Source organism: Kogia breviceps, chromosome 12 (assembly GCF_026419965.1).
Source record: "Kogia breviceps isolate mKogBre1 chromosome 12, mKogBre1 haplotype 1, whole genome shotgun sequence".
Taxonomy (NCBI): domain Eukaryota; kingdom Metazoa; phylum Chordata; class Mammalia; order Artiodactyla; family Physeteridae; genus Kogia; species Kogia breviceps.
Window position 1 is genome coordinate 55,868,334 of NC_081321.1, and position 18,440 is coordinate 55,886,773.

At 42.1% G+C, this 18,440-nt stretch overlaps 1 protein-coding gene and 1 long non-coding RNA gene across 6 annotated transcripts in view; one reads left to right on the top strand and one right to left on the bottom strand.

The window, feature by feature from the left end:
• The window catches only part of MDM1 (Mdm1 nuclear protein), a 30,256-nt gene extending 26,606 nt beyond the window's left edge, over positions 1-3,650 (bottom strand). For 2 of the 5 annotated variants that reach the window (XM_059081427.2, XM_059081429.2), the window contains exons 1-2: positions 3,499-3,594; positions 2,337-2,451 (exon numbers count right to left, since the gene is read on the bottom strand). In XM_059081427.2, coding sequence (XP_058937410.1) covers positions 2,337-2,451; positions 3,499-3,516 — 133 coding nt within the window. In that variant the 5' untranslated portion in view covers positions 3,517-3,594. Of the gene's footprint in view, positions 1-2,336; positions 2,452-3,498 lie in introns of all 5 variants that reach the window. The other 3 variants (XM_067008303.1, XM_067008304.1, XM_059081426.2) reach the window with 2 other exon arrangements.
• A 283-nt stretch (positions 3,651-3,933) lies between these two features.
• The window catches only part of LOC136792232 (uncharacterized), a 106,592-nt gene continuing 92,085 nt past the window's right edge, over positions 3,934-18,440 (top strand). The window contains exons 1-2 of the long non-coding RNA XR_010835703.1: positions 3,934-4,008; positions 7,675-7,743. This is a non-coding gene — a long non-coding RNA (uncharacterized lncRNA). The remainder of the gene's footprint in view (positions 4,009-7,674; positions 7,744-18,440) is intronic.

Consider the following 18,440-nt stretch of genomic DNA (forward strand, 5'->3'; position numbering starts at 1 on the left):
ATATGCATATTAACGCATTTATGTGGACCAAAAAATAAAGTCAGACTTTTTTCTCACAGAAAATAATTCTAATTTACATGATTAGTTTTCTAGTGAGGACTGACTTTACAAATTAAATGAACATTTACCATAAATTGAGCTCAATTGCTAGCTCCAAAATTTTAATAAAAGACATGTAAAACGTATACACTATATTCAATATGCTAGAAATCATATCCTTTGAAACTATTCATTATACTTTTTTTTTTTTTTTTTTTTTTTGTGGTATGCGGGCCTCTCACTGTTGTGGCCTCTCCCATTGTGGAGCACAGGCTCCAGACGCGCAGGCTCAGGGCCATGGCTCACGGGCCCAGCCACTCTGCAGCACGTGGGATCTTCCCAGACCGGGGCACAAACCCGTGTTCCCTGCATTGGCAGGCGGACTCTCAACCACTGCATCACCAGGGAAGCCCTTCATTATACTTTTGATAAAAAAAGAAATTAAATATCAACTTTAAAATGTGAAGAGAGATAAGACTTTCTAAATTCTTTTAGCGGGTATGAAAGCACAAAAGCTTGAAGACCACTGCCCTAGACTTCTCTCTTTAACACAGAGCAGGGCTGGTGGAAGAAGAGCAAAATGAAAAGGGAAGATTCTCAAGTGGTTCACCCTTGTCTCCTAGCACTGTGCAAAATACACTATGAAGAAAAATAAGCACAGAACGCCCAGCCAGCTTTCGGTAACACCGCTGCTGTTCTTTCCTGGCCCCCACCTCCCTTTCTGAGCAACCTGGAGTTCTCACTCTGCCCCTCCCCCTTACCTCCCTGTTAACAGGCCTCCCCCTAGACCATTCCTTCCTCACAAGGTACCATACTCCAAAGTGGCTCTGCTCCTGCGGTCTCATTTCATCACCCCTACCCTCACATGTAGCTGATCTAAGCTAAAATGTTACATGGGGGCAACTATGTGGTTAACCAATGCTCCGTGTCATAATATCCCTCAAGGCCCTCAGTGGGCTAGCTACATTTTGAGAGATATATGTTGGGACTCTTAATCTAATGGAGCCTCGAATCTGTGGAATTTCTGGTCATTTGGAGAGGATTATGAGCACCACCCTGCCCAAGATGCAGTGACACCCAGTCTTTGAAGCCAGGCTCTGGGAAAAGGATCCTGACAATTCAGAGGAATCCTAAAAGAACCACCCACTCTCGTCCACTCTTCCCTTTGTTCTCCAAACCTAATCCTGGAAACACTCTCATCTTACTAATTTCCCAGGCTTGCCACCCCACGTGTAAGTCTTTCTTCTCCTGGCTTCAAACATCTAAGGTTGGAGGAACTTATATACTACACATCTGGCACCCTCACACATGTCACAGGTTGGGCACCAAGCACTCATCTATATATATGCACCTAGCCCTTAACAGGAACATCTCATTTCATCCCTCCTAGGAATCCTGTGCAATGGGCTTCCCAAGTCCCACTTGGTGAAACAGGCCCAGTTTGCCCGAAGTCACACAGCAAATGTGGATTCAAACCCAGGTTTATTCATTCATTCAAAAATGAAGTTTAATAAACTCCAGAGTATGCCAAGGCCCTGTGTCATGTACTAGGCAGGAACAAGGTGGTAAAGACAGACAGACAGAGCCCTGCTCTCAGAGATCTTATATTCTAGTGAGGGAGAATTAAGCAAGCAGGTTGAATGGAATCAGTCTGTCTCCTTCCCCCTCTACCACACTCTGGGAAACCTTGGCCGAGGGTTCTAACTTCCCTGAGATACAGGGAGGAAGCAGGTGTGATGACAAGAACATGACCTCTGAACTCACAGGCTTTGAACAACACAGACTTGATTTCAAATCATGGTTCTGTCACTTAGGGGCTGTGAACCTTGGGCAAACTGCTTAATCTATCTAAGCTTCCATTCCTCTAGACCTTGGGAGTACCCCTCCCCATGCTTGTCCACTCTCAGCTTTCATGTCTCAGCTCCAATATCACTTCAAATAAGCCTTTCCTGACCAGTGATTCTAAAGTGTATTCCCTCCAACCCACCCCTCCATCCAGTTATCTATCACACCAGCCTACAATTTTATATAACAACCTGAAATCCCCTGGTTTATTTATTGAGTTACTTGTTTACTGTTTTCCCCACAGTTAAGGGTCTCTGTCTGGTTCAAAGTCATATCCCTAGAAGAGGGGAATAGTCATGGCCTACAGTAAATCCTCAATAAATATTTGTTAAACAAACGAGTAAGTCAACCAGGCCAACTGAACAATGCTTTACAAGTTTTTAATAAATCATTTTGCAAACTTAACCCCAAAGTTTATTCAACTTCTAATGACTACTAGCTGTTCAACTTACCTAATTGATCTGATCTAAGTCCAGCCCATGGGTACCTTCTCCCCACTGAGGAATTACAGGACTCTGACAAATATGACTTTTTCCACAAAAAGTTTCTCTGGTATTCACTCAAGCCCTGTAATGCAAAGTACAATTTGAGTAAAATGTAATTAATGAAAGTTGTTTTAAAGTAGACATCAGTAAAAATCATTACTGAACCTCTAAAAAGAGTTGAAAGACTTAAGACTGATAATTAAACATAGAAGAGGTCCTTAATAATAGCTCCCAACGTTGACCCAGCCCTGTGCTACCAGTTCATAGTGTTATATTCTTTAATCCTCACAACCACTTGAGACAGATGTTACAAGGATTCTGAGGCTCAGAGTGGCTACCCTTTTGCTGGTTGTCTGATTCCAAAGCCCGAGGTCTTGTCTGATAATGGGTGGCAATCTAAATCCTCATCACTATAATTATCCTAACTAACGAAGTTCTCACCGAGTACACAATATAATATAGTATGCCTAATCCCTTTTGAAGTTTTGTAAAGTCAACCAAGAAAAGACAAATTCCCTCCCATTCTGGATGCAAACCCTCAAGATAAAAGAAGACAGTCGGGGCTTGTGGAACACTGTGGTCAACTGTTATGTTGAAGGGTGCTTGACCATGACAGCTACCAGCTACCTGGAACTATTAACAAACCTTAAACAAATGCACAATTATGAAGAATGTGTATTTCTTATACCCTGTCTTTATCTTGTCAGGGTCCCAAGCCTTTAAAAGACATAACACACTTTAAAGTTTTAAAGGGAAGGGGTGTTAAAAGCTAAGCTGTAATGTGGTCCATAGGTGTCCCAATCTGAAGTCGCCATAGTTCCCATTATAAAGTGCCCTCCATCTACACGCCTCTGAGCTCTCCCCGCCCCCACCACCCACCCAAATAAATCCACCCCAAACCATCTAACTATTCCACTCGGCAACTCGGAAGTGAGTGTGAGAGGAGAGGGGGTTAGGTAAGAGGAAAAGAGCAGCATCCTCTAGGATGGTGACAGGCAGGATCGGGAGCTGACAGGCTCAGCAGGGACGAGGGGCGCGGCCCAGAAAGCCAGTGAGGCTCCGGAGCCCTGCACCCGCCCTGTCCCAGCTCCCCCCATCGGGCTTCGGCCCCCGGGGACCCCAGCCTCACCTTGAAGCGCACCGGCATGTCGCCCGGCGCTGGAGCCCCAGCCACTCCGACAGTTAACGGGACAAAAAGCCTGGAAGGGGCGGGGCGACAACAGGAGGTTCCCTAGCAAAAACCTCGGTCCGGCGTCCCCGACTACGCGCCGGCGCACTCCTTGCTTGCCTCCTTGAGCCGTGTCTCTCTGCCTTTCCCCGCCCATTCTGAAGCCTAAAAACCAATAGAGACTCAGAGAGCCCCGCACCGCTATTAAGATTCGACCAATCAGTGCTGGAAAGGAGAACGCCCGCCTCCCCAGCCAAATCCCGGGGATTGATAGAGAGATGGCGGGCGGAAGGCCGGCCAATGAAGCTCCCGGGCCCGGAGTGGGAGGGGCCCCGCGGGAGCTTCGTCCTGAAGAGAGCTCGACGGCGTCTGCTTTGTCGCATCCTGCGCAACAATGGGTCTGCGTGACGCTGGGATTCGTGAGTCGCCGGCCTCGCTGGAGCCAGGTTCTTGACGTCATAAAACAGGAAGGTGTGTTTTTAGTTCCAACATGTATGACAGAACGGAATGTTTCTTTGTATGAAATGAAAATATTCAGGTCTGTTCTTTCGAATATCAGTTCTTGCCACCGACAACCGTGCTACACTACTGTCACGTCAAAAGGAAGAGGCCAGAAAATAAATATGGCTTAGGCAGGCCAAAAAACTTTTTTTTTACTGAATCTTGAAAGACAAACTGCTGACTTCCCAGTGATGTTCTTGCCTCCCACACCCCCCGCCCCGCCTCCGCCCAAAAAGATGTACATGTAGCTCCTAGATTAGGAAACATTCGTTAATGATGCGTGTGAGTCTCAGCTTCCAAAGCTTCAGACTTGTCTCTCCTCTCACCTTTTTTAAAATAAGAAATTCCACTTGATTTTTACAGATTTTTGCCATCATCAGTATTTCTTGAGATTCTACCATTGACAGAACACTGTGCTGACCCTGGCGATGGAAAAGTCATAAATTGTCCAGATAGTTCTCTAATATGCTTAGGGAGAATGAACATATATTTATTCAGTACTATTGTACAATGTATCGTGCTAAATTTCCAAATGAGAGGTATAAATGATAGACGAATTGGAGAAAGGAGTCATCCCCAAGGGCAGAGATGGTTAGAAAAAGCCTCAGGAAGAAATATTCAGACTTAGCCTTGAAGTTTAGAAGAACTGAAGTAAGTAAAGAGGAAAATGGGACAATCAAAGGGCAGATGTCTGAATGGAATGCTGCCAGGCGTTTTCCAGAACAATGAATGTAGTTTCATTTTACTTTTGTCATTTGTTAACTGGAGAAAAGGATACCCTCTTTTAAACTTTCAAATATTATTATTAATCCTTTCTGCAGAGGCTTGTCTTCTGAATCCTAATTGATGTCTCTGTTCTTCTTCATCATCACTGAGATACTTAAAATTTCATTTGAAGGAGCCACCTGATATATGAAACAAAGAGAATATTAAATTAGTCCCTATGCAGCCATGCGTCCAGAGGGCCCTTGATAAATGTTAATTGGTGATGACAGCACCCCTGTCGTGTAAATTAAGAATGGCACAAACAAGACACAGTGGAACATAAAACAAAAGTCCTCTGCAGGAAAGCAGCCCAGATCTTACAGGATAGGAAAGACACAGATCTGGTTGTACACAAAGCTTTGTTACCACATAATGCTAAGGTGAAATCAGTAAAAGTAAGTATGTAGAATGTAGCCTGTCTGTCAAACAAGGGCAATGATAACTATAGTCAAGCTCTGCTGAGCAGGGAACAAATGAAAAGAAAACCAAACAGCAGATGGTAAAAAATTATTTAGTTACAACCTGAGTTTGCTGAGATGTGTTATAAGGACTCAAGGAAGACAAGTAGTTTACTTTGTTATTTTTAAGAAAAGCCTACTTCAGTTTATGAGCCAGAGATGTAGAAATGAAAAAAGCGACAATGTTGCTAAAGGAGAGTTTTGTGGCCTGTGTTTTACCAGCTCCTAGCACTCTCCACTACTGTAGGCAGCAGACCCGGTACCCCACAAAGTTCCACCCAAGTGTTCTGGAGAGTCCTAGGAAGTGTCTCACATGTGCTTACAGCTACCACATATAGTTTGCCCAGCAACACTGCCACTTCTTCCAATAGCCACACATCTCTGGGTGTCACTCTTCTTGCTGGCCACCAACATTTCCTGTGGCCTGAGTTACCACGGGCACAGCATGGAACCTCCTTGGGCTGTTCAACCCTGGCGGGAATCTGTGGCAAAGCACCTCCGTACATTTTTTGTGTTACCCTCTATTGAATGAGTACCAAAGTGTCTTACAGAGCTTTTCCACTTGTATTTTAGCCTTCCTTCTCTCCAAAGGACTCAAGGTGAAGTCCATTGGGTCTAGACCAGAAAGTAATTCCTCAAATGATGGACCAAACTCCGTGAGATGAGGGTGTCACAACTGGCTACCTCTTCCCTTTCTTGATTTCTCCGTTTCTCATGCGAATAGATTCTGTTTATTGCCTGTGAGAGACTAAACTGATACAACCTCTATAAAAGGCAATTTGGCAGTGCTTTTCACCCAGCAATTCCACTTTTGTAAGTTATCTTACAGATATACGTGCCCATATGTGAAAAACCAATTCATTTAATGTTGTTGACTGCATTGTTTATAGTAACAAAAGTTGGAAGCAACTTAAATGTCCATCTGCAGGGTACTAGTTAAATACATGATGGTTCCTCCAGGGACCAGAGCAGGAACAGGCGGTGCAGCAGGTCCAGACGGCAGTGCAGGCTGCTCTGTTCCTTTGGGCTTTCTGACCCAGCAGATGTCAAGTACATACAATATCTTTCAGGGTGCGGTAGGGAAAACAGAAACTACCAGAAGCATTTCAACAGAGAAAACTTAATATGAGCTATTGGTTAGCTCTTGGAGAACTTTAAAAAGCTAAATGGAGAAAGAGCATAGTAATTCCGAGAAGCGGCTCATACCCTGGGTCTGGCAGAACAGAGGGAAAATGTTGAGGTTACTCAAGCACAGCTCCAGCCTGGCTGGGGACACCTCATGGGAGTTGGTCAGACCTCTGAGAAGGAGTCACTGCCTAGTGGTGCTGGTGCCTCTGAGGGGACAAAATGAGGCTGCCCCCCCAAAAAAAGAAAAGGTAGTAAAAGAGAGCATTCCTGTCTCTAGAGTCTGTCTTAGCACACCTAACAGGGAGCTACAAGGGGTCTGCAGATTCCAAAGGGTGAGACTAGAATTGAGACAATAGCTTATTAAATTGAACACCCCCATGCAACCCTTAAAAAGAAGGAAGCATTTTCTTGAGCTAACATGGAATGATTCCCCCCTCTCCCCCTGCCAAAAAAAAAAGGCAAGTTGTAGAAGAGCTTGTGTAGTATACCATCAGCTGGGATAAAAGACAGACAAAAAAAGGAAAAATGATGTCACGATGGCATCATTCACAGACATTTTTACCCTCATGAGTGTAACTACATTGGCAGCAGCTATGAAGATGAGCATTTTATTCATAGTTTCTAATACATGGAAATTTTGTGGTATTGATAGTTATCATTAAGGCTGTCCTGCTATTTAAAATGACGCTTTCCATTGACCCTTTCTAGAGTCACTTTGATTTATGTATATCCCAATAGGGCTGTTGCTTCTTTTAGAGACAAAAACATATCAAAATCGTTTAAAGCAACTTTTATTTGTACTTGGAGTGTAAATATACTACTCTATTAAAAACAGGAAGTTGATCACTTCACAAATCTAACAATCTCCCATCATTTTCTCAGTAAGAATTGAAAGATTGGAGAATTTGTATTTGCCTCTAACTATATTTTCGTTTAACAAACAAAAATATGTTCTCTATAAGCAAAACATTATACAGATAACAAAGTTGAAGAAAGAAGATACAGTGAGTAAGACACAGCTTCTGCCTTCAAATGTGATTGCAATCAAATGAGGGAGCAGACGTGTACACAAAGAACACAGGAAATGATAGAGAGAAGGAAGCAAAGAAGGGGCTAAATGTGAGCACCCTGGTATTCTGAAGATGCTTTTAAATCTAGAGCCAGCAAGTTTGATCTAAACCTGGGGACTAAAGAGCAGACATGATAAGGCAGCTGCTTTTAAATTCCATCCTGGGAAACACCTGACCTAGGTGACCTTTCACTTTCTCTTTTGTTATGCCCCCAGGTAGCTGAATCCAGGCCAGAGATCAGGAAGATTTTAACTAAAGCTTGCTCAAGATTCTTTCCCCAAAAGGTAAATTACTTGCTGTCTGTTGTCTCTCTCTTTTTTTACCTTACTGCTTCAGAAATAAGAGTAAAGCTGGTTTAGAAATCACTGTTTTAGCAACATGGTTATACGTCATCCTTGCATTTGCATGTGTATAATTTACTCTGAAATACCTTACAAGGTAACTGAAATTCCAGTTTCCAAGCTCAGCGATGCTCTGGCACTTGTAACTTCCCCTCAGGTCACACTTATATGGGCTTCCCCTGGTAAATCTTGAGTTCAGCCTTTGCCAAAAAGCAATCAGTCTGACCACTGCTTTCTTTGGCATTTTTCCATAGGTAATAACTGCCTTTTCCTCATATAAATGAATTTCTGATTGCACAACTGAAAGAAAAAAAGTGAAAAAATTAAGTCAATGGATTCTGTCTTGGAAGCAAAATTGCTGTTATTTCACATTAATGTTAGTAAGAAACAAATAAACAGGGTCTGTGATTAAGACTTACCAATGAGCCAAGTGCAGTTTGCCCTCCAGACTTTTAGCCCCCATGCCTTTGTTGACAAAGAAGTGTCTGGCTTTTGAATCAGTGGGGCACCTTTTGGAGGGACTCCAGCTTCTCCTGACAGCACAGACTTGTGTGTGTGTGTGAGGCTGCGGGACTCCTTGCCATACAAGGCTATAGTGAGTAAAGTAATTCTCAGTAAGGCATAAGCCACTGCAAGCCTTACATACCATAATAATGTTGTGCCTCCATGGAACAAGACACAGAACAATATTGGGGGCACAAAATTCCTTTCATTTTAAGGCCTTCACTGTTGAAGATTCTGTCATCTAAGAATTACCTTCCCTTTTCTTCACTGAATAGTCATTGTCTTAAATCACCATCCCTACAGATTTTTCTAGAGTTGCTAACTTAGCAGATTTGGAAGCTTTAATTCTCTCACCACTTAAAACCAGATGTCATGTCTTAAGGTCAGATCAGAGGACGCTACCCACCTGCCTTCCTAAGAACCTTGTAAATGTCTACTCTATGCCAAAATAAATTTTGAAATGTTCCTTTATCACATAGTTGTGTATATACACCTTAATAACTGCGGATCAAGACCAAATAGCTCTTATTATTCCTTCTGAAATCACTGTTTTTTCCATTAGCATTGCTATATCAAATATCTTAAGGGACCAAGAATTTTTCAGAACATAAATCAGTTTTCCTCTCCTTAGTGACTTATAATTGTTGGTTCCCTTAAGAAATTTTTATTTGAATTCTGCTGAAGCAATGAATTCATAAAATCTTAGTACTACATTGTTTATCCTTTACTCGCAACTTCTGTTAATTGAATGAATGATGTTTGACAGTGTAGAGAGTGATATGCCCAATTGTGAAATACACTGAATGTATGAATTTAAAGAAGTTGTTTTCAGTATCATTGAGCATATGCCTGTGAAATAAGTTTTAGGAATAATGCTCATTTTAGTTAATCATAGCTGTGGCAAATACTAAGGCTGACTCATTCCAAATCCATTCCAACCTCCTTCTCATGTCCTGCAGAAACTAGAAAGCTAAAAATCCCTTTGACCCTAGATGCCTTTGTAGCTGAAGTTCAGGTGTAACCTACATACTGATGACAAGAAGCACTTACATAAAATGAATTAGGTGGAAGAAAATGAATTAGAAGAAAGGCAAAGCACAGGTATCTACCATGATGGTGTAAATCATGGCAATAACAGCAGCAGCCTGGTTCTGAGTTAGCAGCTTCCTAATTACAGGAGAAGTGGCAGGGTTCTGGAACCAGAGCTTGTAACAGTGGCTTGTCAACTTAGCAGGGAGTTTCCTGGTTCTACAGCTTCATGACTTTAGTGACTCTGTCATGTGACATAGCCCCAGAGTCTACTTCTTCAGACTTCCCAGTGATTCTGTAAGCTACTCGTATCAATCATCTATTGCCACAATAATGCTCTATAACAAACATTCCTAAATGCAGCAGCTTAAAACAGTAACCATTATTATTGCATGAATCTCTTGGTTAGCTGGCCAGTTCTACTGGTCCAGGTTGAGTTTGGCTTATCTCACTGAGCTTGCTTATGTATTTGTGATCAGCTGATGGGTTAACTAGAGGCTGACTGGTCTCAGATGGCCTCAGCTAGGACAACTCATCAGTGTTCCATGTGGGCCCTCATCTTCCAGCAAGCTACTCTGGATAGAGATCCAAGAGGAAGAGCAAGGTGTGCAAGGCCTCTTGAGGATTAGGTTTAGAAACAGCACACCATTTCTACCACATTCCACAGGCCAAAGCAAGAGTCAAAGGATAAGGAAATAGACTCAATCCCTTGATGTGAGGAGTTACAAAGTCACATGGTAAAGGAGGAATGAAAAATTGGGGCCATTATTGCAATAAATCTGCATCAACACTGAATACTCTGAAAATACCCTTTCTGTTTTGAATTGCTAGAGTAAATTATGTTCTCTGCAGTTTAACTCCGACTCGCACAGTGGTGGGTTAGACACTCTCATTTATCTCCAGTCCCTCTTAAAACTCTGAAAAATGACAATAAATGAGGAAAACAGGTACAAACTGGTAAGGTCAAAGAGAAAGGCAGAGGCAACAATGGCAAAATAGATAGCAACACATACTGGCCATGTGGAGAGCTGTCTGTGGCAGACTGGGTTCTCTGGGAAGCAGACTCCGGGATGAAGTTGCATGTGCTGAATGTTTATTAGTGAGTGCCCTGGGGGTCCATACCTGTGGAGGGAGAGCAAGGGAGCAGGAGTGAGCAGAAGTCAAGATGCAAGGCAGGCTTGACCACAGCCTCAGGCAACCCCCTACGGAGTCCAGAACTAACATGGCCTGTCAGAGTTGTCCTGCGTTGGGCCATGATAGGCTTCCCTAGGGAGGGCATGGCCTTGGACAAGGTGGCTGTCTGCAGTGAAGGTGATCCCTAAGGGGGATGATAGCAGAGAGCACAGCCAGTAGCAGCAGGCTTTGGACAGCGCATCATTGTAAGCATCTTCCTACTACGCAGTCAGTATTCCCAACTAGTAGCGTATATTTGAAGCCATAGAACAAAAAACCTCTGTTCCCACTGGGAGCTAGTCTCAGTGCAACCATTAGAGTCTTAGTCCCCAAACCATCAGGAGTGAAGATGGGTACGTGTCAGCACTAGTACCCTTAATTCAGTCACTAGGCCTGAATTTCGCTGTGCCCGTTCATTCCCTCGGCTGGTCTCCTCAACGTTACCGTGTGGCATGGTGTTATATGGGCCTCTGCAGAAGACCATCCATAGCCTTGTATTTCCAGAGATTCTGGTAGAGTTGTTGCCAAGCAAACAATTAGGAAAGCTGGATCCAAGGGCTAGCAGGACATCCTGCTGATGGCAGATGGACAAAAGGCAAAAGAAGGATGGGAATCGGAGCTGAGAGGAGCACAGGAACACCCTGCTTTATAAGGGAGCAAGGAAAACAGAAACTGGACCTGAGGATCTCGGCCCAGAACTTGTCTTTCTACCTATAGGTGTCTAAAACACAGCATTACGGAAAATTATCAATATTGGTGAGCCGAAAAGAGAAAAAATACTGGCTCCCTAAAATTAATTCCAATTAAAGTCATTTATAAATTGGCTACTACCATACATGTCATCAGGTGTGTGCTCAGTAAATTAATTGGAAAGCTAAACTCTGCAATTATTGAAATATAAATGGTCATTAGGGTTTGTTACTACTTCCTTGTGATCCAAGGGTCACACCATAGCACGAGAGAACACATGAGCCAGAGGGCAGCTTCATTCTCTTCTGATGAGAGAAAACTCTGGAACAAATCCATGTTTAAAACAAATGTTCTTTTTACAATGTCAACCACTTTGTTATTATAGTTGTGCTGTTTTCTTGATCATGGGCTTTTATTGTTAAGAAAGTAAGTGTCTGTTTCCAATATGTGTTTCATCTTAGCCAAAAGCAGTAAGGTATGTGCAAACACTTTGTGAATTGAAAAGAGTTATAGAAGCGTGAGAAGTTCTTGGTATTAGGTATTAAGAATGGTCTCCTTTTATACGACTCCTCATATTTGCTGTTCCTAAACAGTGGAACTCACATGGTTTAACAATCTTTCTTTTTTATTTTCTTATTGAGGTATAATTGTCATATAACATTATATTAGTTTCAAGTACACAACATAATGATTTGATATTTGTATATACTGCAAGACGATCATCACAATAAGTTAACATCTATTCTCATACATACTTACAAAAATTATTTTCTTTTGATGAGGACTTTTAAGATCTACTCTTATCGGCTTTCAAATTACAATATAGTATTATCAATTATAGTTGCCATACTGTACATTACATCCCCATGACTTACTTATTTTATAACTGGAAGTTTATACCTTTGACCCCCTTCACCCATTTCTTTTTTTTTCTTTTAATTAATTAATTTATTTATTCATTATTTTTGGCTGTGTTGGGTCTTTGTTGCTGCACGTGGGCTTCTCTAGTTGCAGCAAGCGGGGGCTACTCTTCATTGTGGTGTGTGGGCTTCTCATTGCAGTGGCTCCTCTTGTTGCGGAGCACAGGCTCTAGGGGCATGGGCTTCAGTAGTTGTGGCACGCAGGCTCAGTAGTTGTGGCTCGCAGGCTCTAGAGTGCAGGCTCAGTAGTCACGGCACACAGGCTTAGTTGTTCTGCGGCATGTGGAGTCTTCCTGGACCAGGGCTCAAACCCGTGTCCCCTACATTGGCAGGTGGATTCTTAACCACTGCACCACCAGGGAAGTCCCACCCATTTCTAACATCATTAATCTGTTAGTCTCAAGTTTATTATGAACATACCTTTTCTGATTAGTGTTATTATTGTCTAATATTTATTGAGTGCTTGCTACATCTCTTAGGACTGTATATACTATATCAGAATGGTTCTGTCAGGAAAACAGAGCCACTGTAAGTGGTATAGGAAGTGTAAGTGGTATATGCAATGCGGCAAAGGAAGAGAATACATATGGGGAAGAAAAGATCCTGTAGGAATTTTAAAAGGAGAGAATCAATAGCTTTTACTTTAGTTGTGAAGAGAGGACTATTGGATTGTCAAGTCTCAGGGTTGGAAATGGTCCTTAAAATCTGTTCACTAGTCTGGCCCTTGAGATAGATGCATTGTATTGATTAGAATGAACTTGAACATGCAATTGCGCCCCCCTAAATTTATTTAGCAAAGAAATACATGTGATATCTCCAGTTGTATGTCTTTAAGGCATCTTAATATTAGTCAATCCAAATTACGCCTAATTTCTCACCCTTGCATCTAAGAGTTTCCCCCTCCATCCTTTTAGTTGTTTAGGCTAAAAACCTTGACTTCATCCTTAACTTTTCTGTTTCTCTTACATTTGGCATCCAATTCATCAGCAAGTCTTGTCCGATATGTATTCAAGGTTTATCAATAATCGGATCATTTCTCAACTATCTCCACTGATACTATACTAACTCTAAGCCACCGATAATGTTTGCCTGAACTGGTATGGTCTCCTGGCTCCCACCCTTGGCCCCATACAGTCTGTTTGCCCTCACTGGGGCTCTGCACATTCCCCGTGCTCGACTTCTCAGGGTGGGCCTCCCCCAGGATGCATTCTTGGCCATCTGCTCTCTTATCTGCCTGCCTTCTTCAGAAAGCTAATCCATTTCCATAACTGCAATTAACACCTCTGTGCTGATGACTCCCAACTGTTGTTTTCCGTCTTCACTTCCTGTCAGAGTTTGGACTTCCTGAGAGTACTAAGCACAGTGGTGGTCTAGCACAAGCACTGGAATCAGACGGCTTGGGTTTAAATCCCAGTCAACTCTATAAACTGCATTAACTGCTTAACCTCTTGTCCTTCATAAAATGGGAATAATAATAGTGCCTATCTCAAACAGTTTCCATGAGGATGAAATGAGTTTACATGTGTAAAACACATAGTGCCTGGCACATAGTAAATAATAAGCATTAGCTATCATTATTGGAGGTCATACTGTCACTGCCAGCTATGTTTATACAACACCAGACTCCTCATTTGCTTCTCTCCCCCTTTAATCAGTTCTCCTCCAGTTTTCTATGGGGTCTCTAATTCTCAGACCCACCGATTTGAACATTGGAAATAATCTTTGACTTACCTTCTACTTAATTTCCTTTATCCAGTCAGTGACAGACAGGCCTTGCTAACTTGCCTGACTTTTCCTCAAAACGCCACTTACTTTTTTTCTTTCCTCTCCCTCCCTCTGCCATGCCCCAGACTGGCCCCCATTGGCCCCCCGTGTCCTCGCACTGCCACAGCCAGAGCAGCCACCTCCTCAGTAGTCTCCACGGGCTCAGCCTCCAACCCCTGAGCCCTGGAAATCTTCTCAGAGTCTCTGTCTGTTGTTCTGTCCTTCATTCAGAAGCTTGCTGTTCTCCTCTGTTTCCACTTCCATAAGGTGGAGAGTCCTCTAAATAGATCCATAATGAAGCTCCATTCTGTGCAGTCTTATTTCCTTCCACTCTTCTGCTTTGCCAGCTCTTTCACCCATTGCCCCAAGACCATCTCACACTCTTTCTGGCCTCTGCTTTCTCGCATGTTGTCCTCATCTGGAATGCCCTCCTCACTTTTCTTCATCCAACTCAGTTCTACCTGTTCTTCAGCCCACCTCAAACTCAACCCTCTCCCTGAAGAGCATAAACCCACTTAATCTCATTCTTTGTGTTACTGCAGCACCTGAAACCAGCATTTGATTCGGATTACATATTGTAGCATATTACTCCATGTAGTTTTAAATATATGTCATATTTTGTGTGTATTAGATAAGATCCTGGAAGGTTGTAATGTTTCCTAAACTTCAGTGTTCCTGCTCCACCTCTTCCCTACTATACACATAGGGAAGACATAAGTAAATGGTAAAGATTAAGAAAACCTTGATGATAATATAAAGTAATAGTAATAATAATAATAATACACATTATATGCCAAGTACTCATCTAAGGAGTTTTACATTTATTAATTTGTTTAATCCTCACAATAATTTTATAAAGTAGAAATATTATTATCCCCATTTTACAACCAAGTTAACTGAGGCACAGAGAGATTAAGTAACTCACCCATGATTGATTGCTGACCCAGAGTAATCTTCACATATGGAGATATGTGAAAGAATGCAAAATATAATCTAGGAAGACTATATTGTAGAAAATACATTGAATACCCAAGGAAAAGAAATCCTAGGATTCATCCTCACTTCAGTTATACAAAATATAATAACTGCATTTCTGGGTTGTGAAGGGAAAGTAATAAATAGGGATCACTTTTAAAAGAAAGAAAAGATGCAATTTGTCTTCTCTTTATTTCTCTGATTCTAAATGAATCACAGAGATGACCTGAAAAAACATCTCATCCCACCTTCCACCTCCCCACTCCCATTTTATAAGTGAGGTCACTAGCATTGCTTTGAGAGCTCACCCAACCAAAACCGTCAGTTGTTATGAAATAACAACTGTGTAAATTGGCAATTGCCCTGCCCTAGAAGGAGGCTCATGTTCCGTGGCATGCTCTGAAAGTCACATACTCTCTTCTTTATCTTGCCACAAGGAACAGTTTGGATATATACAAATGATGAAGGGCTGTATTAACTTGTGTCTGAAAATCAGTTACGTATTCCCCGCAAATAACAACTCATCCACACCTACCTGAACTCTAGGTCTTCACTCTTCAGAAGAGAGTGCAATAGGGCCAAGTGGTCCCTCCATGGCTGGCCGAACAGCCTGCCCTCTTAACACTGAAAGCACCATCCCCAAAAGCTGGGATTTCCCCTCCCCGCAACACTCTTCACCTCCCGTGTATGAAGGAAAGACTGTAGCTTGTCTCCAGCACACAACTAAGGTGGTGAGTTGAAGAGTTGAACAAATCAGTCATTTTCTGTGGCCTGAATAGGAATCTGTACCTCTTGGCTTTTTGTTAGAGGAGGGAAAAGCAGTGGCCTGTTACCTCAGAAAACTCTGCCCAGTAAGAGGCTGGCCCTTCAGAGGATCTGCCCTGGTTGCCACACAGGTTTTGCAGACCTGGTTAAAAAGCTCTTGAAATGGTTATCTTTCCTTACAGTAGTAAGTTAAAAAATGAAATGAGAATTAAGAAGCTTGTAATATAATTAATATTTCATACCACCTCATTAGTATTTGAATATGTTTTTGCTAAGCTCAGATGATTTACATACAGGTGGGAAACTTCAGATTTCATTTTATTAAAAACAATTAACAGCACTTTGAAACAGTAGTTAGTTATATGTCATCCTACCTCCAGAAAAATATTTGCGTGTGAGGAGGTTTGAGCTGCCACAGGCATTCTTGACTGGCGTTCAAGTGCATTATTCACTGTCTTGCCTCTAGCATCTATTCTGCCTTAATGGCTTCTATCCTCCAACACGGTTGAAAGTGACTTGAGTGACTTACAGATTCCAAAGGCAACCTGCCAGATGAAGCAGAGAAGCTGCAGGAAGCATACATCGTGACAGAAAAGTGAATGCAGTTCCCCTGAGACAGGCGTGCATTAATATAACCATGGTTTTTAATCTCCTCAGATACTCTCTCTGTAACTATACATGCCTTGTATAGTATGTTCAAAGTAAACATGATAATATCTAACAGCTGGACTCTTTCTAGTACTTTCTTATCAAGTCCTTCTAGTTTGCAGCTTTCCACAACAAAGTGTCCCTAATGCTTAAGCCCAAATGCTTGACTTATAAACTTAGTGTAATGAACCCTGTCAAAATTTTATTACCAATTGGTTTGTACCATAATATATGTATGGAGCAGCTATTGTACACAAGGATGAGTTATTGTAGTGAACTTTCCATTTGTTAGCTTTCTCTTAACCCTGGAAATTGTAATTTCTCCTTTGTTTTTATTTTAGACAGCTGCCATTTAGCCAGCTGCCATAAAGATAGCCATCTCCATCTGATTTCTTTTGTAGCTACAATTCACATATTAAAGTGGAATCCATATCTTTCACCCTCCTTGGGTGATGTACAGAAAAGATCCTGTCCACAACTGGTCTGACACCTGTGTGTTTCTCTCATAAAAGCCAATGCCAAGCTAAATCTTGGACTAGGTTTAATCATTACAGTCCTCTGGACCCCACAAATGCCAAGGCATTTGCTCCACAAGACAGCCTGGAACCAAGGTGTAATCAAGCCTTCCACTGGTCCCACTGGACTGGGCTATGAATCATCTTCCTTTCTTACCCAGCTGGCACAGATAAAGAGCAATTGGACAGCATTTTGTCTCCTGAAGAGTATAATTTCCTTAAATTACCATAGGTACTAGTTGTTGTATTCACTTGCAGCTTTTATAAGGCCAGACAGATCTCAGGAAGGCCAAACTAATCTCAGGAAGCAACCCACATGTGGAGAAAGCCCATTGCAGAGTTCAGAACCTCTTAGGGAGATGGAATATGCAGAATCGTCCTCACAGTCACCTGCCTGGGTAACTTGAGCTGATGGGGCCTGAAGAGCACTGCTGCTGCAAGCAATGACACCACCTTTTGTTCTCAGTTTCATTTCACTGCCAAAATCATTCTGTCACCTGCCTCTTCCCTAGGGGCTGAGCTAATAGGAGATTGTTACACCTATCAGTAAGTCCATCTGGTTCACTGAAATTTATCTCACAAATAGTAGCTAGTCAAAAGAGATGGGAAGAGTGGCACAAAGTGGTCTTATTTCTGTAAATCACCACCAACAACAACCACCCCGTGAAAAAAAGCACTAGCTTAGCCTTCACTAGAGCAGCAAACCTGTGAGGTAGTGGACCCTTTCAGGGCATTCAGGTATGACCTGAATTGGGGCTGATATTTATTTGGTTTGTTCCTGGTATTTTATTTAGATTACATTTGTAATGCTTCTGTCTTCCACTGAAAGTGACTTTCTTCTTAATCTTCATAACCTGGAGGGAATGCAGATTGTCTAGGTATATACAAAAGGAAATAATGTATTCTCAGTATCAACAAAGAGCAGGGAAATCTTTTTTTTTCCCCTTGTAGGTTCCTGCTGAATATTTTAAGAGTCCGTGGGAGTTGTGGTACTTACTCATCTTTTAACCATGGGTCAGATTGGCTGCACTCTCCTCCTCCAGGCTGTGGCTAGAACAGACTTTCCCCAACTACACTGCTGTGGTGGTAAAGTACGCACACTTTGGGGCCACCTGCCTGCGTTTGAATCCTGGCTGTACTACAGCAGCTGTGTGATTTTAGGCAAGTTTCTCAATCTCCACATACCCCGGTTTCCTCATTTGCAGTGTGGAGATAATCATAGTGCCTACTTCATGAGATGGTAGTGAGGATTCATTTCAGTAATATAGGTGAAGTATTTAAAGTGACTGGGTGATCATAAATGGTAGATATCATCATAATTATATTCCACAGAACACTAGTTCCAAGAGATGTTCCTGAGGAAACAAGAGTCTGTGGTCAATAAGATTGGAAATGCTTTACACTAACATATTTCATCAAACTTATAAACTATCAATTACGTACCACTAAGAAAGAAAAAGCAATGCCAATTAAACTAGGACACGATGCTCTTCTAGGGATTTGGCAGTTCTCCTGAGTTTTGTTGCATTGCTCTCTGGCCTGTGGTGGGCAATCGTTTTGCACCTACCTCAATAACACAATATAGCCTCAACCACTGGGTATTGCCCTTTCTTAAGTTCTATCAAGCACTTGGTTATTGTTTTGCAAGAAAATATGG